At 40.3% G+C, this 23,293-nt stretch overlaps 2 protein-coding genes across 8 annotated transcripts in view; one reads left to right on the top strand and one right to left on the bottom strand.

Annotated features, from left to right (window-relative positions):
• The window catches only part of DBT (dihydrolipoamide branched chain transacylase E2), a 40,594-nt gene extending 26,786 nt beyond the window's left edge, over positions 1 to 13,808 (bottom strand). For 2 of the 5 annotated variants that reach the window (XM_019956979.2, XM_070786037.1), the window contains exons 1-4: positions 13,699 to 13,808; positions 6,702 to 6,825; positions 2,691 to 2,766; positions 1,144 to 1,325 (exon numbers count right to left, since the gene is read on the bottom strand). In XM_019956979.2, coding sequence (XP_019812538.2) covers positions 1,144 to 1,325; positions 2,691 to 2,766; positions 6,702 to 6,825; positions 13,699 to 13,749 — 433 coding nt within the window. In that variant the 5' untranslated portion in view covers positions 13,750 to 13,808. Of the gene's footprint in view, positions 1 to 1,143; positions 1,326 to 2,017; positions 2,073 to 2,690; positions 2,767 to 6,701; positions 6,826 to 11,047; positions 11,532 to 13,698 lie in introns of those variants that run through there. The other 3 variants (XM_070786038.1, XM_070786039.1, XM_070786040.1) reach the window with 3 other exon arrangements.
• Positions 13,809 to 18,341: 4,533 nt separating this feature from the next.
• The window catches only part of RTCA (RNA 3'-terminal phosphate cyclase), a 28,124-nt gene continuing 23,172 nt past the window's right edge, over positions 18,342 to 23,293 (top strand). The window contains exons 1-3 of one of the 3 annotated variants that reach the window (XM_019956980.2): positions 18,342 to 18,610; positions 18,706 to 18,806; positions 20,511 to 20,654. In XM_019956980.2, the coding sequence (XP_019812539.2) occupies positions 18,566 to 18,610; positions 18,706 to 18,806; positions 20,511 to 20,654 (290 nt within the window). In that variant the 5' untranslated portion in view covers positions 18,342 to 18,565. Of the gene's footprint in view, positions 18,611 to 18,705; positions 18,807 to 20,432; positions 20,655 to 23,293 lie in introns of those variants that run through there. The other 2 variants (XM_019956983.2, XM_019956981.2) reach the window with 2 other exon arrangements.

The raw sequence follows: 23,293 nt of genomic DNA, 5'->3' as shown, positions 1-23,293 counted from the left end.
CCAAGAGAGTTTGTTGCTTCTTTGAACATAAGGTTTCCAGAAGGCAGACCTCCAGATAAATAAAGTATTACTATACATGCTTTTTTTTGGAGAAGGCGATGGCAGCCCACTCCAGTACTCTTGCCTGGAAAATCCCATGGACAGAGGAGCCTAGTAGGCTGCAGTCTGTGGGGTTGTGAAGAGTCGGACACGACTGAGCGACTTCACTTTCACTTTTCACTTTCATGCACTGGAGAAGGAAATGGCAACCCACTCCAGTGTTCTTGCCTGGAGAATCCCAGGGATGGGGGAGGCTGGTGGGCTGCCGTCTATGGGGTCGCATAGAGTCGGACATGAGTGAAGCGACTTAGCATACATGTTTTTATATCTAGTAATACTGATGCTTACTCCTTAGAAGGAAAACTATGACAAACCTAGACAGTGTATTAAAAAGCAGAGACATCACTTTGCCAACAAAGGTGTGGATAGTCAAAGGTGTGGATAGTCAAAGCTATGGTTTTTCCAGTAGTCATGTATGGATGTGAGTTGGACCATAAAGAAGGCTGAGTACCAAAGAATTGATGCTTTTGAATTGTGGTGCTGGAGAAGACTCTTGAGAGTCCCCTGCACTGCAAGGAGATCAAACCAGTCAATCCTAAAGGAAATCAACTCCGAATATTCATTGGAAGGACTGATGCTGAAGCTGAAACTCCCAATACTTTGGCCACCTGATGCAAAGAGCCAACTCATTTGAAAATACCCTGATGCTGGGAAAGATTGAAGGCAAAAGGAGAAGGAAGTGGCAGAGGATAAGATGGTTAGATAGCATCACTGACTCAATGGACATGAATCTGAGCAAGCTCCAGGAGGTGGTGAAAGGCAAGGAAGCCATGCGGGCTGCAGTCCATGGGGTTGCAAAGAGTTGGACACAACTTAGCTACTGAACAACAACAACAAATACATGTTTTTAACATGGTAACTGGTCAAACGATAATCATGTATCACAGAATACCTTTCTATTTTCCTTATCTCAGTTCTAAACCCTCAAATCAAATCCTGTAAATTATTCAAGGGAAACTCCACTTTGAACTGGTACCCAATGACAAAAGAACACCATTAATCAATTTGGCAAGATAGATAAACATATACATATATATACAGTACCTTTTAAAGCTTCCGTTTCTATGTCTACTAATGGCTTTCCCACATAGGCAGTATCATCTAGATTATAATACAGTTTTTTAATGACTCCATCATAACGACTAGTGATAGTAACAGAAGCTTTATCACTTTGAACTTCACAGATGCTATCAAACTGAGACACTGTATCTCCTTCTTTTACATACCTAAAAGAAAAAGCCATAAGACACTTTTACATGAACCATAGTACAGATCATCTGAAACAATAAAAATGCTACACTGAATTAGATGAGTATCCATGGAGCCCAGTATTGAGTCCCAAATGATACACTGAAGGATGTTTCAGAAGAGACTACAATGGCTTTCAGAGGTTCTTTGATGCTTCTTTAAGAAGTATAAATTTTTAAAAAACAATGAAATATTTGTAATTTATAATCCAAAAATTTAATTAATGTATCAGGTTTTTCTGCCTCACCCATTTCTTAGATGAAATATGAAAAATGTATTTTAAAAGTGTTATTTTCTTTTATTGTCTCAGCCTTCATCACATTTTAAGGGATACCTATTATTTCTAGAATTAAATTTTAAAAACTGATGTCCTCAATATACATTTACTATACTTTTATAAATTGTAGTTTGAGTTCTTTGTCTTTATCTCTAGCATGGCTAATTAATTTCAGAGTCAGCCTCTTCTGACCTGAGATCCATCACTCTTTCCTTGATCCCACAATGCCACAGAGACACAATTGCAAGGTACATTTCTGTGATTATGGTTCTCTCCTAACCTACAGAGCAATTATAATGAAAACTACAAGGAAAGAATGTTTAGGTATCTAAACGAGGTTCTTAAAAGGATCTTTAACAGTATAAAATTGTGGGAGACAATCTATTGACTCACCTTAACTGCTAGTTCTTGAAACCTTTGAAAATTAGTTCAGTACTCGGAGGTGTTTCTGTTTTTCCAGAAAGGGAAAGAAAGAAAAGGGGTAGAAGGATGCCTAAGTAGAGGTCTTTTTAATTTTTGTTTCAAGCCTCTTTCTTTTTTACTTTTTTTTAAAACCTTTGAAACAGTATTCTTTGATTCATGTCTTTTGTTTTAATATTTTATAAAAATATAGGCAAACTCTCAGGTAATGGTGAGTCAAATGTACTTGCATTCTTGCTGAAATCATTTTTAATAAACACACCTTAGACTACATAACGATTTTAAAACAGTTTGGAAAGAAGCTCTAAGTTCATTCATTAACAGCTTTTCAAAACACATGTTCATATCAACTTAGCATCTTTTAGAGACTAATTTATCTATTTTTAGCTGAAGTGAAGAGTAGGCAGTGAAAAAAAAACTTAAAAAGAGGAAAAAACAAACCTTAATAAATTACACTGAATAAAATGCCCTGATGTATGATGAACTGTGCCACCAGTATATTGGCAACATAAACTAGATTTACCTTAAAGCTTAAAAAATATATATTTTATGTTATAAAGAAAGGTATTTCAATTTAAATAGATTGCTATTTATTTGTACTCAAATTACTTTTATACTTACTTAAAAAAATTTCAGAATAACTTACCATTCTTTAACAGTTACTTCTCTAATACCTTCTCCAATGTCTGAGAGTTTGAACTGAACAATCTGTCCCTGGAGAGCTTCCAAAACAAATAAGAAATGATGGTCATTAAATACATAATGTACTGCTAATAGACAGATACTTTAACATCTAAAATTAGAAAATATTCTCAAACAGAGGCAGAAACTATTCTATTTCATAGATTCAAAACAGCATTTTATAATGTTTAAAAGCATAACCATCATTCATAACCATCAAAGATTTATATAAATTACTCAGTGACAAAGACCTGTTGATACTGCCAAAGAATTATCATTTTCCAATTTCCAAAATAATGTTGTTTTACAAGAGTATAGAAGGCCGTTCCAACAAATGAGATTTTGCACTAATAGCAATGAACAAAAAATAGAACTGGATATTGTACAAAGGCAGATTCAGCTGGATTTCCTTGCTTTATGTTATGAAACTATAATAAACATTAATGACCCGCTCTTAAAATCTCTTGTCTTCATATAACTCTTCTCACTCCCAGTGCCTAAAAATCAGGCAGATCCATATTAGAAGACTTGGGAAATTCTTAATCTGCCCAAATAATGTTCTGCCAGCTTATTAAATTTTAGTTTTCTATGTCATCTTTCCATTTTTTTTTAAAACTCCTTTTTGAAGTTCTACATCCTTTTTATGACACATAGATGCCAATGATACTTTATGGTAATTATTCCCAAGACAGACATTATTTCTGGTCAACAGAAAGTGTGTATGGATCCTCTCGCTTTTCTAAATTAATGAATAGCTCTGAAGTGACTGAAGAATGCTCCTCTCTCTTTTTCTTTGTTCAGTCGCTCAGTCATGTTCAACTCTTTGGGACCCCATGGACTGAAGCATGCCAGGCTTCCCTATCCTTCACTATCTTCTAGAATTTGGTCAAACTCATGTCTATTGAGTCGGTGATGCCATCCAACCATCTCGTCCTCTTCTCCTCCTGCCCTCAATCTTTCCCAGCATCAGGGTCCTTTCCAATGATTAGAATACTATTAAACAAAATTGCTTATAAAACACATGTTAAGGTAGGAAACTTTTCTTTAAGAAATATGAGATTAGTACTTAAGAAATACAAAAATATTTTGATAAGAATGGCCTTTTGTTTCCATTCCAGTAAGTTGTGTTCTCACAGCCTGCTGCTCATAGTATAAATGCGAACCCTTTTGAAAAACAGTTTTGGCATTAAGTATCAAAAACCTTAAAAAAAAAAACAAAAAACTCTGTATCTTTGATTCCATAAGTAATTTTAAGATTTTTTTCCCCTGAAGAAATAGAGAGGTACACAAAGATTTCTGCTCAGGAATAGTTATCATGGAGTTACATAAGAACTGGAAACTAACTGAAGTAACCAAAAAATGACAAGTAATTATACCATGGCACCTCTACAAAAAGCAATATTATGTAAGGAACAGCTTGTGCAAGGGCATGGAAATACGATAACGTAGAGCATGGTCAGGGAATGACAAACAGTTCTGTACAGCTGATGAAAGGATACGTGGCAAGAAATAAGCCCGGGCTTAAGACTTTGTGTGCCATGAGGAAGTGGGGTGTTTGGAATTTATCCTAGAGGTAATCAGGAAAGTGAAAATGCAAGTTGCTTAGTCATGTCCAGCTCTTTGTGATCCCATGGACTATACCCATGGACTACACAGTCCATGGAATTCTCCAGGTCACAATACTGGAGTAGGTAGCCTTTCCCTTCTCCAGGGGATCTTCCCAACCCAGAGATCGAACCCAGGTTTCCCGCATTGCAGGCGGATTCTTTACCAGCTGAGCCACAAGCGAAGCCCAAGAATACTGGAGTGGGTAGCCTATCCCTTTTCCAAAGGATCTTCCCAACCCAGGAATCAAACCAAGGTCTCCTGTGGTGCAGGAGGATTCTTTACCAACTGAGCTATCAGGAAAGCCCAGGTAATCAGGAATCAGTGGTAAATAAATATGGTCTTAAATTCTTTTGAAGCTGTTCCCCAAAACGGTAAAGTTTACTTTACCACTACTTAAATCTATGCTGGCCCATGACTTGTTCTGACCAATAGAATATAGCAGAAGTAAAGTGTGAGTTCTGAAATTACAAGCCTCCCTATGACCTCTCAGACTCCCCCTTCTTTCTCCTGGAATGTGTCTTGAAATCCCCACAGAAGGAAGCTGGTCTAGGTTACTGGAGGATGAGAGATGCTAAGTGGAGGAGAAAAAAGAGATGCCCCAGCCAAAACACAGCACCAACTGTCAGACATATGAATAAGACCACCTTGAACCTTCTAACCCAGAAGACCTTGTAGCTGAATCTAGTCACACTAGTGAGCCCAGGTGAAACCAGCAGAGGAACTGCACACCCAACCAACCCCCAAGGTGCTAAGGAACAATAAATCATTGTTCCTGTAAGCCACTAAGTTGTGGGGAAGGTTATTATTTAGCAATAATTAGCTGATAAGGAGTCTCATCTACAATTTCACATCTGTAACTTTGTATCTACAATTTCAGAGAAAAATATCCTTGGCAGGGGTGTGATAGAAAAGGTTGGGAAGGGGTGCAGAGAAAACAGGAGGTTATTGTAGATAAGAAATTGAAGTATAGAATTTAACATATTTATATATTTTCAAAGCTGTCTGAAAAGGAGAAGACAGGTTTAAAAAATATACAAGATATAATATCACTAGATCTTTGTAGTCAACTCGATATGAGACAAGAATCAGGATGGCTCCAGGTTTCTAGCTTAATTGTTTACTGCGTTAGGGAATAATAGGAAGAGGATATATCCTAAGTATGTACAGCAATGCCCTTGGCACATAGTAGGTGATCAATCAGTTATCTGTGTTGAATGGCTGTACTCTCACAACAAAACAAAGTTGTATAATACTATGATTACTCTGTTTCCAGATGATTAAACAGACAAATTAAGTAATTTGCTTATGGTCACATAGCTAGCACCTGGTAGACCAAAGAATCCAAAGCCTGGGTCCCTTCACTGTTCACCCAAAACTACCACAACATTGTTAATTGGCTATATTCCCCAATACAAATTGTTTTTGGTGTTAAAAATAAATCAAATTAAAAATAAATAAATAAATAAACCCAAAGCTTGTGTTTAGAGACTAGAGTAAGAAGTTGGAGTTTCTGCTTGAATTGCCTTTATTTTCTCTGAGAAGAGAAAAGATCAACTTTTAAAAATAGAAATCTTCTTCTTAATGGTGAAGATATGGTTTACATATTTTCGGGTGCTGTGGACGATGACATACACAAGGAATAGGAGGACTAATTTATATCAGGGGTTAGATTCCGCTGAAATCCTTTTTTCTCCCCCCATCACCAGCACAGACTAAGGCACCAAGTATCGGTCAAAAGCTTAATGATGGAACAAAGGTCTAGGGTCACCAGGGTTCTAAATAGAACCCTGAACAGAACAGCAGAAAAAAAATGTTTTTTTTCCTCCTTTTGCCATATCTAATACTTAAAGTCTCAAGTTCTTTGCAAGAGTAGAAAAAGTTGAAGAAAGGTAATTAAGTGGTGGAAGCCAGAGAACTTCCTCTTGAGGAGCACCTCACATTGCTTTCATCACGCTATCTTAACATGACAGATTGAGTGCCTCAGAGAACAAAAATAATAACACAGTGAGTAGAAGGACATAGTCCACTAAATCAACAACTTAAGTCATATCAGTGCTGACTATTGCATTTAGGTAAGTCATATGATAAAGAACAGAGGACCCAAGAGAACACTTAGATGTTAAACACAGAGAACACATTCACAGCATTATAGAGACCCAGTATTAAGGGAAAGTATGTGAAAGGGGAATGGGAGGTGGGGGTGCAAAAAAAAAAAAAGAAAAGAAAATGAGAATTGGATAGATGTGTGGAGAGCAAGGAGGGCCAGACTAAAACTAAAAGGTCAACTCTTTTACTGTGGTAAGTCTTCAATTACTGAATAAATATACAAAACATTATTTTGTATAGGCTATTTTGAGATCATACTTACCAGCAGTTGTTTTTAGCCACTGATATGGATGACTGTACTTGAATGGAGGATAACCAAAGAAACACACATATTTTGGCTTCAAAACATGAACATTACCACATGTTTGAAAGTAGCGGACACAAATCTAGAGATGAGAAAACAAAAAATTAAGAACTTTAAAAAAAAAAAAGAGCTTTTAGAAATTATCTTAATGGCTTGTCTCTAAATATAAACTGAATTTCAAGTTTATTCTAAAAGTAGAACAATCATTATCACAATGCAAACAATATGAAATAATCTAGGCCGAAATCAGAATACTTGGCATCAGTGATGAGTTTAGAAGTATTTCTGGTCAAGAAACCAAAGGAATTCAAACCCTAGCACACAGAATATATTGTTGCTCATTTGTTTAGTAAAATTATATCCTTAGAGTCTGATTTCGGAGAAGGCAATGGCAACCCACTCCAGTACTCTTGCCTGGAAAACCCCATGGGCAGAGGAGCCTGGTAGGCTGCAGTCCATGGGGTCGCTAAGAGTCAGACACGACTGAGCGACTTCACTTTCACTTTTCACTTTCATGCATTGGAGAAGGAAATGGCAACCCACTCCAGTGTTCTTGCCTGGAGAATCCCAGGGACGGGGGAGCCTGGTGGGCTGCCGTCTACGGGGTCGCAGAGAGTCGGACACGACTGAAGCGACTTAGCAGCAGCAGCAGCAGTAGCAGAGTCTGATTTGCCCATATGCTTATTATCCTTGACTAAAAATCCCTATGAAAGTAAAAAAATTTTAAGTGTATTCTATATAAACACATCAGTGTAAGTATATTTGAGTCATTAAAGACTTCCTGAAATAAAAAGTGACTGCTACTATTTACAACAGCCAAGACACGGAAGCAACCTAAATGTCTATCAACAGATCAATGGATAAAGATGTGGTACATATATGTAATGGAATATTACTCAGCCATTAAAAAGAATGAAATAATGCCATTTGTAGCAACATGGGTGGACCTACAGGCTTTCATAATGAGTGAAGTCCGTAAGGCAGAGAAAGACAAATATTGTACGATACCACTTATCTGCAGAATCAAAAAAAAAAAAGATACAAATGTACCTATTTACAGAACAGAAACAGATTTCCAGACTTAGAAAATGAACTTAGGGTTAACAAGGGGAGGGGTCAGTGTGGAGTAGGGACAGATGGGGTCTGGGATTGACAGGTAGACACTGCTAAATTTAAAATTAATAACCAACAAGGACCTACGGTATAGCACAGAAGACTCTGCTCAATATTAATGTAACAACCTAAATGGGAAAAGAATTTGAAAAATATATAACTGATTCACTTTGCTGTACACCTGAAACTAACACAACATTGTTAATCAACTATACTCCAACATAAAATAAAAAAGTTAAAAGTGACTGCTAGCATTTAAATACACTGAAAAACACATGTAGTATTGTACCCAAAGGTTTTCTTACAGTAATTCAGATTAAATTTAACTATTTTATATAAAATTTTAGTATAATACAATGTTACAGAAAAAAAAATTAAAGTAGGGCTGAATGTATTTCATTTGATAAATCATATATATATAATCTAAGTGTGTAAAAGGTACAATTTTTTTTGAAAGTTAACATTTCAATGATATGAAATGTTATGGCAACACACTATTCCAAAAATATTCCAGTATTTTTGCCCAGGAAATCCCTGATTAACTACATCACACTTTTTAAAATTTTTATACAATTTAAAAATATTACAGTTTAAAATTATTACAAAGTTTTGACTATATTCCCCATTTTGTACAATACATCCTTGAACCCATCTTATATCTTCCATACTCCTACCCTACATTGCCCTCCCTTCCACTGGAAACCACTAGCTTGTTCTCTATATCTTCAAGTCTGCTTCTTTTTTTGTCCTATTTACTAGTTTATTGTATTTTTTAGATTCTACACATCAGTTCAGTTCAGTTCAGTAGCTCAGTCGTGTCCAACTCTTTGTGACCCCATCAATTGCAGCATGCCAGGCCTCCCTGTCCATCACCAACTCCCAGAGTTCACTCAAACTCATGTCCATTGAGTCGGTGATGCCATCCAGCCATCTCATCCTCTGTCGTCCCCTTCTCCTCCTGTCCTCAATCCCTCCCAGCATCAGAGTCTTTTCCAATGAGTCAACTCTTCACATGAGGTGGCCAAAGTACTGGAGTTTCAGCTTCAGCATCATTCCTTCCAAAGAACACCCAAGAGCAATCTCCTTTAGAATGGACTGGTTGGATCTCCTGCATCCAAGGGACTCTCAAGAGTCTTCTCCAACACCACAGTTCAAAAGCATCAATTCTTCGGCACTCAGCTTTCTTCACAGTCCAACTCTCACATCCATACATGACCACTGGAAAAACCATAGCCTTGACTAGACAGACCTTTGTTGACAAAGGAATGTCTCTACTTTTTAATATGCTGTCTAGGTTGGTTATAACTTTCCTTCCAAAGAGTAGCGTCTTTTAATTTCATGGCTGCAATCAACATCTGCAGTGATTTTGGAGCCCAAAAATTTTACATAAAATCTACACATAAGCAATATCATATAGTACCTTTTTCTCTCTGACTTATTTCACTTAGCATAATGCTTTTCAAGCCCATTCATGTTGCTGCAAATGGCAAAATTTTCATTCTTTTCTATAGCTGAGTAGTATCTCATGTCTTCTTGAACCATTCATCTGTGGACAGACACTTAGGTTGCTTCCATATCTTAGAAATTATAAACAATGTTGCTATGAACATTACAGTATATGTACCTTTTCAAATTACTGTTTTGTTTTTTCAGATATGTACCCAGGAGTGGCACTGCTGGGTAACATGGTAGTTCTATTTTTAGTTTTTTGACAAACCTCCCTACTGTTTTCCACAGTGGCTGCACCAATTTACATTTGCACCAACAGTGTATGAGGGCTCCCTTTTCTCCACATCCTTGCCAACATTTGTTTTTTGGGTTCTTTTTGATGATAGCCATTTTGACAGGTGTGAGGTGATATGATATCCCAATGTGGTTTTACTTTGCATTTCCCTGATGATTAGCAATATTGAGCATCTTTTCATGTGCCTGTTGACCATCTGCATTTCTTCTTTGGAAATATGCCTATTCAATTTTGCCCATTTTTTTAATGCTGAGTTGTATGATATGGCTTGATCAAATTTATCAAAGGCAGCAATGGAAGGAGCTCAAGGACCAAATTGTTGATGACTGGAAATGTGAGATCGAGGAGTTTGAACTCACACATTATGGGTTATTGTGAGTATGTATGTGTATATGTGTTTATTAGATTATAACAGTAAAGCCTGGAGGGGCTTCTCTGTTGGCTCAGTGGTACAGAATCCACCTGCCAGTGCAGGAAATGTGGGTTTGATCCCTGCGCTGGAAAGATCCTCTGGAGAAGGAAATGGCAACCTACTCCAGTATTCTTGTCTGGGAAATCCCATGGACACAGGAGCCTGAGCTACAGTCCATGGGGTCGTAAAAGAGTCTTAGTGACTAAACAATACTAACAACAATGCCTGAAGAGAAAGGACAAAGTTAAGAAACTATTATTGTATTTGAGTCATGAAATCACAGGCTCTTTGCTGAGATAATGACTGGAAAAAGAAAGAAAGCAACATAAATGCAAAATGATTACTAGCAATTGGATGTCTATTAAGAGAAGGCTAAAACACAGTAGTGAAGCTGCTGACTAAAAGGATAAAAAGGAAGGGAGAAGGAGAAAAAAAATTTTTCAAGTAGGGAAAGACTTTTTTTATACAAACAACACAGCAAAAAATAAAAAGTAATGAAAAGAGGATTTAACAGACTCTCATAATAAGGAAATAAATTAGTAATAATTCATTAGGCAGTCGTTGAGCACACTATAAAGACAGGATTATTCTGCACTCATGAATTCAAAGCTAAATAAGAAATAGAATAGTCTCTGAATTCAAATTACTGCAGGAAGACAGACAAAATAGATAAATTCAGGATGATAGGGTAAGTAATCAAGAGTCAAATGCATGATGCCATAGGAAAGTATAGACATAATATAATAAGGCTTTCTTAATAATTTAGGTGGTAAGATCTCTTGCTGTTTATGATTTTTTTAATAACACATGGAAAAAAACAGACTTTTTTACTAAGCAGTTCAACAAAGGTTCACTGAGTACCTACTATGTGCCAAGCACTTAGGATCAGAGAACAAAATTGCTGTGATTCCTTCTTTTATGGAATGTGTAGCCCATACTATGAAAGATAAAAACAGGACTACCGGTAATTACAATAGTGTCATAATGGGAGAAGGGGAGAAGTAGTGTTAAGAAAACACAAAGGAGAAAACTTACCTGGAGAAAGTGAAGCAAGACCTAAGGGATGAGTAGGAGTCAGCCAAGGGGTAAAATGTGTTGCAGATAAGGCTATAGGGAAGTAAGGCAAGAGTCTTTGGAAAAGAGGAAATATATGTGCAAAGGTCTGGAGGATAGAGAAGAAGGGAGAACAATGTGCTTAATTAACTGAAATTGTTCAATATTCTTCTAGCATAGCTTAGAGTGAGCTAAGGGTGACGTTTCAAGACTGGGTTTTAGGTGCCTGGAAAATCCCATGGATAGAGGAGCCTGGTAGGCTGCAGTCCATGGGGTCGCTGAGGGTCGGATACGACTGATCGACTTCACTTTCCTGCATTGGAGAAGGAAATGGCAACCCACTCCAGTGTTCTTGGCTGGAGAATCCCAGGGATGGGGGAGCCTGGTGGCTGCCGTCTATGGGGTCACACAGAGTCGGACACAACTGAAGTGACTTAGCAGCAGCAGCAGCAGTAAGGAACGAAGCCTGGAGAGATTGGAAAGATTCAGATCATAAATAGCTTCATAGTCATTTGAATTCTGAATATTTTGCTGAGAGCAGTTTTAAGCAAGGAAATGACACTCTTAAATTTATGTCCTACTTTATAAAATGACTCTGGCCATGCTCTGGAGAATAGGTTGGAAAAGTACAACATTAGAGGCAGAAAGTCCAATTGAGGAAGGTCCAGGATATCTGCAGCTGGCGACAAGGTGTAGAACAATGACTAGATTTTTGAGAGACTTCTAGGCTACAAGAAACAGGTTTGAGGGTTTAGTTCTAGAGCCTAGAGTCTGATGTATCTTGGAGGCATTATAGGAATCACTGTGAAACAGCTAAAGGCTAGCCCTTCCAAACTCTCTTGGGCTAGTAGTGGCCAAGTTACATCACTATCAGTGAGTCTGGCTGGTACCTCCTCTTCCTCCTTCCTGCCCTGAATACAAAGTTGTAGAGCCCTGATAATGATGAGCCACTTAATCAATCCCAGCTGCCATCTAACTTTCATCTGCTTTGTATACACAGATAATTTCCCATTTACTGGTTGGGTTTATTACCTACAGCTGAAAAATACCTAATATACATGACATTTGGAGATTTTCAGGGCAGTAAGATATATGGGTCTGCAATAGAGCTGGCTGGAAGACTGGGAGATCATCAGCATATAAATGGCAACTAAAATTCAAAGTGGATGAGGTAACCCAGGAACTGCAAGAAGTACACAGATGGCCAAAGTCACAATCCTGAGAAACACCAGTGATTAAAAGTTGATCAGGGAAAGTGGAGAAGATTGGGATGAAGTGTTCAGAGATGTAGGAAGAATATTGGGAAGCTGGTGTCACAGAAAAGGATGAAGAACTTTCAAAAGAATATCTAGTGAGGTGCTGTGGAGAACTTATTTCTCCTGGTTACCTCCTTTTTGTGTCTGTGCTCAGTCACATCCAGCCCTTTGCAACGACATGGACTGGAGCCCACCAGGCTCCTCTGTCCATGGGACTCTCCAGGCAAGAGTACTGGAGTGGGTTGCCATTTCCTCCTCCAGGGTATCTTCACCATCCAGGGATGGAACATTTAAAGTCTCCTGCATTGGCAGGAGGATTTTTTTTTTTAAACACGGCGCCACCTGGGAAGCCTTATCTCCTAATTAGTTGTCACAAATTTCAAATTACATACTATCCATTGGGAAACTTGTGACCCCGCAAGACCCCTTCTATGCGTTCCTGTAGTTATATGTACTTGCGCCATCTTTTCACGCAGTGCTATAATTGTTTGTCTAATGTCTCTCTCTCTCTCTCCCCGCTATGCCCCACCACAAAGATGTAATTAAACTCTGAGAGGGCAGAGATCAGTGTCTTTCTTATACATATTTCCATCCCCAATTCCTGGTACCTGGTATAGAGCAAGCTTTTGAAAGGTTTTTGTAAGATCAGGGATCAAACTCTGTAGGAAAATCCGGAACAGCGGACCCAGGAAGAAAAAAAAAAAAAACAACTCTATGCAAATAGATGAAACACTACGATCACTGGGATGTTAACTGTTTGGTGCTAAAAGGCTGTATGAAAGGGGAGAAATGAAGGGGAAATGTTGGTGGGTCGTAGCTCTGGTGATTTAAAAGGTTGGAAAGATACTGGTGCAAACATGGGAGACAAGTCTAAGTCCAAAGAAGGAAACGAGCCTCCTAGATGCTCGGAGGCAAGGGCCTATGGTGTTACGGTTTTCTTGCCCAGTCTCTTCCTCTAGATTGTAAATTCCTCGAGGAGAGGGGTCGTATTATCAGTTCTGAAACAAAGTGGTGCTCAATAAATGTTTGACGAATATAGTATATTTCAGTATCCCCAGTGCCAAACACAATGCCCGGTACCCAGATGGTGCTCAACGAAAAGCTATTGGGCAAAGACCAGCTGGGCTTTGGGGTGCAAATGAAGCGGGAGGGAGAACGAGTCACGATAGATGGGCGCCTTGGTATAGATCGAGAGACTGGGTTTCCAGACAGGTTGGTTCGCCACCGTCGCTGCCCTTGGTTTTGCATACATCCCTCCACCTCTCCATCACGCGAGCGCTGTACGCGAGGCACTCGGAGGAAAAACCAAATCATCTCTCCCAGGCAACTCCAAATAAACCACTCCGTCCCAACCCCAGATGGGCTCAACGTACTTACCAGCTGCCCCGCAGCCCGGCTCCAGGTCCTCAGCACAAGCGCTGCAGCCATCTTACGCCGGAAATGGCAACTGCTCTGAGGTTGGAGGAGTTGCCTCAGCCGCGGACAGACTGGGGGCGGGGAGGCGCGCCCCCACCTGACAGCCAACCAGGGAGCGGGGCGGGGCTGAGAAAACCCCCAGGGGTGGGTGGAGGGCACTGCTGAGGGGGAGGGGAGCGAAGTGGGGAGTGGGCCGTCCCAAATTTAATTTCAGGGAAAAAGTTGGGTGGGGCACTGCTGTGCAAGTACTTATGCGCCAACAACGATCATCTTTTCAGCCCAAGTAATGGGGGAGATAGAGTGTGTTAAGGAAACATAAAGGAAGGGCACTACCTGGAGAAATTTTGGTTGAACTAAGATCGGAAGAGTTAAGTAGGAAACAAACAAACCTTCCTTCAACTCGTATTGTAATCGCTTGATTATAGAAAACGGGACATTTCTATACATGCAAGACTCTGTAGAAGCAAGTGTTAGTCGCTCAGTCGTGCCCGACTCTTTGCGATCCCGTGGACTGCAGCCCACCAGGCTCCTCTATCTATGGGATTTTCCAGGCAAGGACACTGGAGTGGTTTGCCATTTCCTTTTCCAGGGGATCTTCCCGACCCAGAATAGAACACAGGTCTCCTGCACTGCAGGCAGGCTCTTTACCGACTGAGCTACCGGGGGAGCTAGTTGAATCAAGTCTATACTAGAATACTTCCTAATAACTGGCATTTTTCTTACTGGCATTGTGAGCTTGGTTACCAAAAGTGGCTTTTTTTTTTAATGGAAAATGAACAAGATTATTATATCGAAGACAAACGTCATCAACATTATCTTTCCTTCTTAGGGAATTTGTCAGATATAGCTGCCCAGCATATGCAATATACGTCACAGGCATACTACCTTGAATTATTTGCCTCTGGTAGAAATGTCAAATTGAGCTCAGTGGAAACAGTAAGGACAAGATCAGAGCTTTAATGGTCAATCCTCTTCACAGCAACTAAGAAATCCATTTCTAGAAATGTCCAGGATGATATTTGTCTTTTTTCCCTCTTACATGGGAAAGAAAATCTGTACAGAAGTTTACAGCACTACAGAGAAAAACCCACAACAAAGACAAAATCATAAATCTCAACACTGAAGATTAGTGGCTCTAAAACAAAATCTCAGGTATTTCACAAATTCACTGTCTATACTACTCAAACTCAAACTTTCAATTTTGCCTTATGTGCCTTTCAGTATAGTTCTTACACACACACAACTGTAAGCAATAAATCTAAATAATTACCTTTATTAGAAAATCTGGGATAGTCAAATAACTTTGATTTTTTGTTTTAGCATTTCCCCTAATAAAACTAAAGAGCCTCTTGATGAAAGTGAAAGAGGAAAGTGAAAAAGTTGGCTTAAAACTCAATATTCAGAAAACTAAGATCATGGCATCTGGTCCCATCACTTCATGGCAAATAGACAGGGAAACAATGGAAATAGTGAGAGACTTTATTTTTCAGTTCAGTTCAGTTGCTCACTCGTGTCCAGCTCTTTGCAACCCCATGGACTGCAGCATGCCAGGCTTCCCTGTCCATCACCAACTCCCGGAGCTTACTCAAACTCATGTCCATTGAGTTGGTGATGCCATCCAATGCCTTACACTTCCTATAAGGTGGCCAAAGTACTGGAGTTTCAGCTTCATCATCAGTCCTTCCAACGAATACTCAGGACTTATTTCCTTTAGGATTGACTGGTTGGACCTCCTTGCAGTCCAAGAGACTCTCAAGAGTCTTCTCCAACACCGCAGTTGAAAAGCATCAGTTCTTCGGCGCTCAGCTTTCTTTATGGTCTAACTCTCACATCCATCCATGACTACTGGAAAAACCATAACTTTGACTAGACGGACCTTTGTTGGCAAAGGAATGTCTCTGCTTTTTAAAATGCTATCTAGGTTGGTCATAGCTTTTCTTCTAAGAACCAAGCGACTTTATTTTGGGGGGGGGGGCATCCAAAATCACTGCAGATGGTGACTGCAGCCATGAAATTAAAAGACAGTTGCTCCTTGGAAGAAAAGTTATGACCAACGTAGACAGCATATTAAAAAGCAGAGACATTACTTTGCCAACAAAGGTCTGTTTAGTCAAAGCTATGGTTTTTACAATAATCATGTATGGATGTGAAAGTTGGACCATAAAGAAAGCTGAGTGCCAAAGAATTGGTGCTTTTGAACTGTGGTGTTGGAGAAGACTCCTGAGAGTCCCTTGGACTGCAAGGAGATCCAACCAGTCCATCCTAAAGGAAATCAGTCCTGAATATTCATTGGAAGGACTGATGCTGAAGCTGAAGCTCCAATACTCTGGCTACCTGATGTGAAGAACTGACTCATTTGAAAAGACCGTGATGCTGGGAAAGATTGAAGGCAGGAGGAAAAGGGGATGACAGAGGATGAGATGGTTGGATGGCATCACGGACTCGGACATAAATTTGAGCAAGCTTCAGGAGTTGGTGATGGGCAAAGAAGCCTGGTGTGCTGCAATCCATGGGGTTGCAAAGAGTTAGACACGACTGAGTGACTGCACTGGACTAACTAACAGAACATTTTATAGACATTAATAATATGTTTCGTAATACTCCATGCATGTGTTTGTATAAAAAGATTAAGTACCTGTGGCCTTGAACTGAATTATTTTTCTTCCTAGAGTCCCTATAATACCTTTTTCTTCTAACTTTCCCTTTATAGAAACTCTTGGTTTTGAGAGGACAAGTACCCTTCACCTCAGTCTTTTTAAGTTATTCTTGCCCTTTTGTAATTTCATAGAAACTTTAGAATTGGCTTGTCAAGCTCTTTAAAAAAGTCCTGGTGTGCATTTGATGGAATTTTATTGAAATTATATTTTCAATAATATAGCTAAAGATTCTTCAGGGTTTTATTTGTAGATATTCATATCATTTGAGAATAATGATGGTGCTGTTTTTGTCTGTTCAGTCTTGTGTCTTTCATTTCTTTCTTGTAGAATCTGGCTAGACTCCCATCATCTGTTGAAATTATGGCTTAACAAGCCACAATTGTAGACATTCTTATCTTGTTTTAACTTGAATTGGTGTCTTACATTTTACTATTATTTACTGTCATTAAGGAAGAAATTTTCTGTAGGATTTTCCAGATGTCCTTAATCAGGTTAAGGGAGTTTACATTCATTGCTAGTTTTGTTTGATTTTGTTTTACCATAAATAGGTCTTAATTTTTTTCAAATGCTTTTTCTTCATCTACTAATGTGATCTTAGGTTTTTGATATATTATCATAACATTTTTCTGTTAGAATGATAATCTCAATTTGGTTATAATATACAATATTTTATAAACATTGTCGGATTTATTTGTTACTATTTTGATTGATCAGGATGCATCTAAATTTATAAATAAAATTGGCTTATACTTTTTCTTCTTGCTGTCATCTTTGTCTGGTTTTGGTACCAGAGATTGGGTGGAGTATATGCATTCCCAGAGCTTTCCCTGTTACAACAATGATAGAACATTGGGATTAGGATCATTAGGAGACAATGATGTTCACATCAAAACACAGAGGTTCATATCCCAGTATTCCTTAACAACTGTGTAGCTAGCCTTGCAGCAAATTGTTTAACACGTGCAGCTGTAAATGAGTAAAAACAGTAAATATTTTAGCAGGTTGTGCATGCATGCACCGGCCAAGTACTCAATCAATGCTGGCTGTTATCTGTATGATTTATCATATTCTAATTGCTGCTCCCTCTTAACTGTAAGATAGGTACAGTATATTTTTATCCTTAAGAAGATTGACATCATAATTGCTTACTTCTCAGTCTGTCCAAAATACTTCCAATATCTTCGGACAAAGAATACCTTACTCTCCTTTGCTTACATAGAAAGGCTTGCACGTGATTTGGTACTCAGTTAATGTAGGAATTGAACTACAGCGGAATCAAGAAGCTGGTTGTCCTTTCTGTCCTGGCCTGAGGTGAATTACGTTAGTTGCACTGTTCATTGCCGCCATGAGCTTGTACTCTTTCTCCGACAAAGTGGGGTAACTTTGGCTTTTTGATAATTATACTGCCGATTCTGATTCTGTCCTTTTCCACTCATCCCCGAAGAATTGATGTCTCACAGGAGAAAAAAAAGATAATATTCTACACACGCGCGCGCACACAGTAACAGACACCAGTGAAGAATAAGAGGCTCATGGGTATCATCAATGCGCCAGGGAAACACATTTCAAGGGCTAGGCTGCAGAGAAGGCAAACCCGACCAGAGAGAAGGTGGTCAGTGCATTGCAGGGACCTTTCCTACTCTTCGGCTTTAAGAGTTTCCAGTTTTGGTACGGCAGGATCCCCGAGAAAACAGTGATAAACACATTTGCACAAGCCTGCGAGACAACTGGAAGATACGACTAGAGGTGAAAGGGAAGCTTTCTGCAATTTGTACGTTTTGCTGTGTTCAGGGTGCAAGTCAATTAGGAACAGATTTCCTAAGACGCTCCAGGATACCTCCCCGGCCACCACCCCTTCTGCCGGAGAGCTTCCGATTTGTCGGAATTTTCTGGGCGCCGCCTCTTTAAGGGGCGCGCGGGGCGCGGCGCGCACGCGCACTGGTTGTGGGCCTGAAGAACCCGGCTTCTGGGCGCTGTGCGTCAGGGTTCGTGTCTGCGGAGTTGGGCGTTCCCGCAGCCGGCGAGTTTCCTGCTTTTCCCGGGAGCCCGGCGGCCCTGAGCGGGGAGCGAGGACCCAGGCTCCGGAGCTGCAGGGCAGGAGTCCGCGTATCCTCTTTCTCCGGTTCCGGCCGAGGCTAAGTCGCGGGGGGCCGGGCCCCAGCACGCTCCCCATGGCTGGGCCGCGGGTGGAGGTGGACGGCGGCATCATGGAAGGGGTGAGTGCCGAGCAGGAGGCCTGGCGCGGTGCGGCTGCCGCACGGGCTGCGGCGGAGGGCTTGCGGGTCTAATCTCTCTCTTCTTTCGGCACCAGGGCGGGCAGATCCTGAGGGTGTCTACGGCCCTGAGCTGTCTGCTGGGCCTCCCTTTGCGGGTGCAGAAGATCCGAGCCGGCCGCAGCACGCCGGGCCTCAGGTAAGTCGGGGCGCCGGGGAGTCTGGTCGTGGGACTAGAGGATGGGTGGGTGGGACGAGGGGAGAAGAGGGGACAGGCCGTGGGACTGGAGGGTGGGGGTCTGGCGCCTGGCTAGGGATTGGGGGAGAAGAGGGGATAGGCCGAGGGACTGGAGGGTTGAGGGGGTGGTGCGCAGGGCCGGGGACTGGGGGAAAGGAAGGGACAGGCCCTGGGACTGAAGGGTGGGTGGCGGGGAACAGGCCATTGTTGGGGGGCAGGCGGGCGGGACGTGGAGCTGATGGTGATGCTAAGATCCCTGCCCTAGGATTGAGGACTCTGCGGCCCAGGGATGGTGCTGTGACCTCGGTAACTGGGCTTGGGTGCTTTTGAAAGCCTCAAGGAGCAAATTCAGAAAATAGGTCCATGTTTTCTCTGTTTAGCTAAAGTTGTCTCGTTTCCTGATGAGTTATATTTTAAAATGTTTCCCACCTCATCGGTCATTACAAGTACTCGGAAAGCTCGTACCAGCCGGCAAGGTAGATCAGGGCAGAACAGCTTCTGGGGCCAAACAAAAATTCCACTATTTTAAACCGGGCCTTTTTCTGCGTTCGCACGTTTTAGTCTCATAAAGAGCCTGAGATGCCTATTTCCGGCTTTCATTCAGACCTCTAGGAAGCTGTGGATAGGACGAGGATTATCCGTTGTGAAGAGGGGAAAATGTTGACAGTTGACCGTGTTTCATCTGGAAGCTAGGCATACCACTAATTTAAGTCATGGTGAAGCCAAACTGATTCCTTTGTGCTTGTACTTTGTATATATTTCCTTCTAGCGGATCAGCTGTCTCTTAGTTTTTTATTCAGACTCCATGTTGAAATTATTAAAAAACAGTTACTGCTACGTGTGAACAGTAGTTCTCTTTGTCATGGCAGTAGTTTGCAGTAACCCATTTCATCAATAGGGAAATTAATTCATTAAGGCTGTGTTACGTACTTTATTAGTTTTCTAGGGCTGCAATAACAAAATACCACAGACTCTGTGGCCTGAACAACCGAAAATTGATTTTTGCAGTTTTGGAGGCTGGAAGTCCAAGATGAAGGTGCTGGTAGGGTTGGTTTTCTCTGAGGGACCTAAGGGAAGATTCTGTTCCAGGCCTCTCTCTTTGCCTTGAATATAATCAGCCTCTTGCCACCTCTTCCCTGTGCTCATGCCTCTGTACATATGCCCTGCTGGTGTGTCTTAATCTTCCCTTTTTGTAAGGACACCAGTGAGAATGGGCTGGGGCTCATTCTGACTGCCTCTTTTAACTTAATGAGCTCTTTAAAGGCCCTATTTCCAAATACAGTCACATTGTGAGGTACTTCAGCATATGAAATTTAGAGGATCACATTTCAGCCGGTAACAGTTATGTACATTACTCAGTGAAGTGCAAGTGAGACTGATGGCACTTGGGTTGTTTTATTAGTTTTACTCTTTTGTTTGCTTCTAATTTGCAACAATATTATCAGCGTATGTGTTTATAGTTAAAGTAACATGTGGAAGGAACCCTTAAAAAGATACCTACCAGCAGGTAGTCCAGGTGCCTAAAAAACCAGAAGGACACTCTGGCACTTACTGTGGTTAGACCTTGCTGTTTTCTTGCCATTGCAGTTTTATAAATGTGTCATAAAGTGTGGGGATATAGGCAGTCTGAATGCACACGTTTTGATGCAGTATTATGACCTGAAGGCCTCAACATTTATCTGGACTGGAAATGATTCGAGATTTGTGTGATGGGCAACTGGAGGGGGCAGAAATCGGCTCAACAGAAATAACGTTTACACCAGAGAAGATCAAAGGTGGAGTCCACACAGCAGATACCAAGACAGCAGGGTATGTGTCACTTACATTCCATTTTACTATATGTTTTTGAATTAGACCTGGATACAGATACAGGTACTACCACTTCCTGGACAAGTTGCTTAACCTCTTTGAAGCTTGTTTTCCTCACTTTTAAAATGGACATAAAACACATTTCAGAGTTAGAGATCCTGTGTAAAGTTTCAAATACCTAATTGCTTATTAATTGTAGCTGTTACTGTAGTTATTACTGTACCTATCTAGAATTTTCTCTCATGTATCAGTTCAGTCGCTCAGTCGTGTCTGTCTGATGCTTTGCAACCTCGTGGACTGCAGCACTCCAGGCTTCCCTGTCCATCATCACCAACTCCTGGAGTTTACTGAAACTCATGTCCATCAAGTCGGTGATGCCATCTAACCATCTCATCCTCTGTCATCCCCTTCTCCTGCCTTCAGTCTTTCCCCGCATCAGGGCTTTTCCAATGAGTCAGTTCTTCACATCAGGTGGCCAAAATATTGGAGCTTCAGTATTAGTTCTTCCAATGAATATTCAGGACTGATCTTTAGGATTGACTGGTTTGATCTCCTTGCAGTCCAAAGGGACTCTCAAGAGTCTTCTCCAGCACCACGGTTCAAAAGTATCAATTGTTTGGGGCTCAGCTTTCCTTGTAGTCCAACTCTCACATCCATACATGACTACTGGAAAAACCATAGTTTTGACTATACAGACCTTTGTTGGGAAAGTGATGTCTCTGCTTTTTAAAATGCTGTTTAGGTTGGTCATAGCTTTTCTTCCAAGGAGCAAGTGACTTTCAATTTTATGGCTGCAGTCACCATCCACAGTGATTTTGGAGCCCAAGAAAATAAAGTCTGTGACTGACTCCCCATCTATACATCTTCTCTCATGTATAGTATAGCATATTTGTTTCTTTAGTTTTTATTATTTAGAAAATGAATATCTGAAAGCACCTGTACTTTTGTGCTTTGTAGTGATAAGTAGTCTTTGTGGTGTAGTCTGTTTAGTTCTTGGTTTGCAGCTAATTATGAACCCTATTTTACTTTTAGTCTAGGTATTTTTGTCCTCTTAATAGAGACTTATGCAACTATATATAGAAATTTTTGTATGTGATCTTCTTTTTATCCTCATTGAAAAATGGATATTTAACAATTAAGTTGAGCCTTTATTATTTTCCAAAAATCTCTCCTTTTATTGATAAAATATGGAGAACAGTTTTTGTGTTTTCTGTGTTATTGGCTGATGGCTATTGTAAGCAGCATCTTTTTACCAAAATCTTATACATTTACTAGGAAATTTGATAAAATAAAGAATAGTATTGTAAATGTGATGCCAGTTTGTTTCAGAAATGACTGTTTCAGTAGATTATGATTTTTTTTAGCTTAAGGAAATGTTTAGTGACAATTGAGGTTTCAGTTATGATGTGAATAGATTTATGTTAAAAAAGGCCTCTCGTAGGCCTCAGGTGAAGGTTGCCAAATGATAACTTTCTTAAGGGGATTAAACCATTCTGAAGTATCTTTATTTTGGGGGGCTCCAAGATCACTGCAGATGGTGACTGCAGCCATGAAATTAAAAGATGCTTACTCCTTGGCAGGAAAGTTATGACCAACCTAGACAGCATATTAAAAAGCAGAGACATTACTTTGCCAACAAAGGTCCATCTAGTCAAAGCTATGGTTTTTCCAGTGGTCATGTATGGATGTGAGAGTTAGACTATAAAGAAAGCTGAGCACCGAAGAATTGATGCTTTTGAACTGTGGTGTTGGAGAAGACTCTTGAGAGTCCCTTGGACTTCAGGAGGTCCAACCAGTCCATCCAAAAGGAAATCAGTCCTGAGTGTTCATTGGAAGGACTAATGTTAAAGCTGAAACTCCAGTAGTTTGGCCACCTGATGTGAAGAGCTGACTCATTTGAAAAGACCCTGATGCTGGGAAATATTGAAGGCAGGAGGAGAAGGGGATGACAGAGAATGAGAGGCTTGGATGGCATCACTGACTTAATGGACGTGAGTTTGGATAAACTCCAGGAGTTGGTGATGGACAGGGAGGCTTGGCATGCTGTAGTCCATGGGGTCACAACCAGTTGGACACGACTGAGTAACTGAACTGAACTGAAGTATCTTTCTTATTTCAGGCATTCTTTTGTACAAAAAGGGGAAAGTTATAGTTAGCCAACTATCTAAAACTTAGCGAACACAGAATCATAGAATTTTGAATCTGTAGGAAAGAAGATAGAAACCATGTATTCCAACCCTTCCTTTACTTTGTGAATGAGAAAATGAAGACGCAGAGGTCATTGAGTCAGGGTCAGAACTAGAATTAGAATCTAGACTTTCTGGCTTCTAATCCACAAGAATGTATGAGAAATGAGTTTAAAGTTGATAATCCACTTCCCTTCAGTAGACTAAAACAAGCTTATTTCTAGCAACAAAACACATTTTACATAAGTGAATTATAGCATTTTCATCCCTGATTGTGATTATAGTACTATGTTTTTTCAAATGTCTACCTTTGTCTTTGCAGTTCCTTGTGTGTATGTGCTTAGTCACTCAATCGTGTCCAACTCTTTGCGAACCTGTGGACTATAGCCCACCAGGCTCCTCTGTCCATGGGATGCTCCAGGCAAGAATATTGGAGTGGGTTGCCATTTCCTC

The sequence above is a fragment of the Bos indicus genome, chromosome 3 (genome assembly GCF_029378745.1).
Source record: "Bos indicus isolate NIAB-ARS_2022 breed Sahiwal x Tharparkar chromosome 3, NIAB-ARS_B.indTharparkar_mat_pri_1.0, whole genome shotgun sequence".
Lineage (NCBI taxonomy): Eukaryota > Metazoa > Chordata > Mammalia > Artiodactyla > Bovidae > Bos > Bos indicus.
The sequence above is the reverse complement of the archived record's forward strand: the minus strand, read 5'-3'. Positions and strand labels throughout refer to the sequence as shown.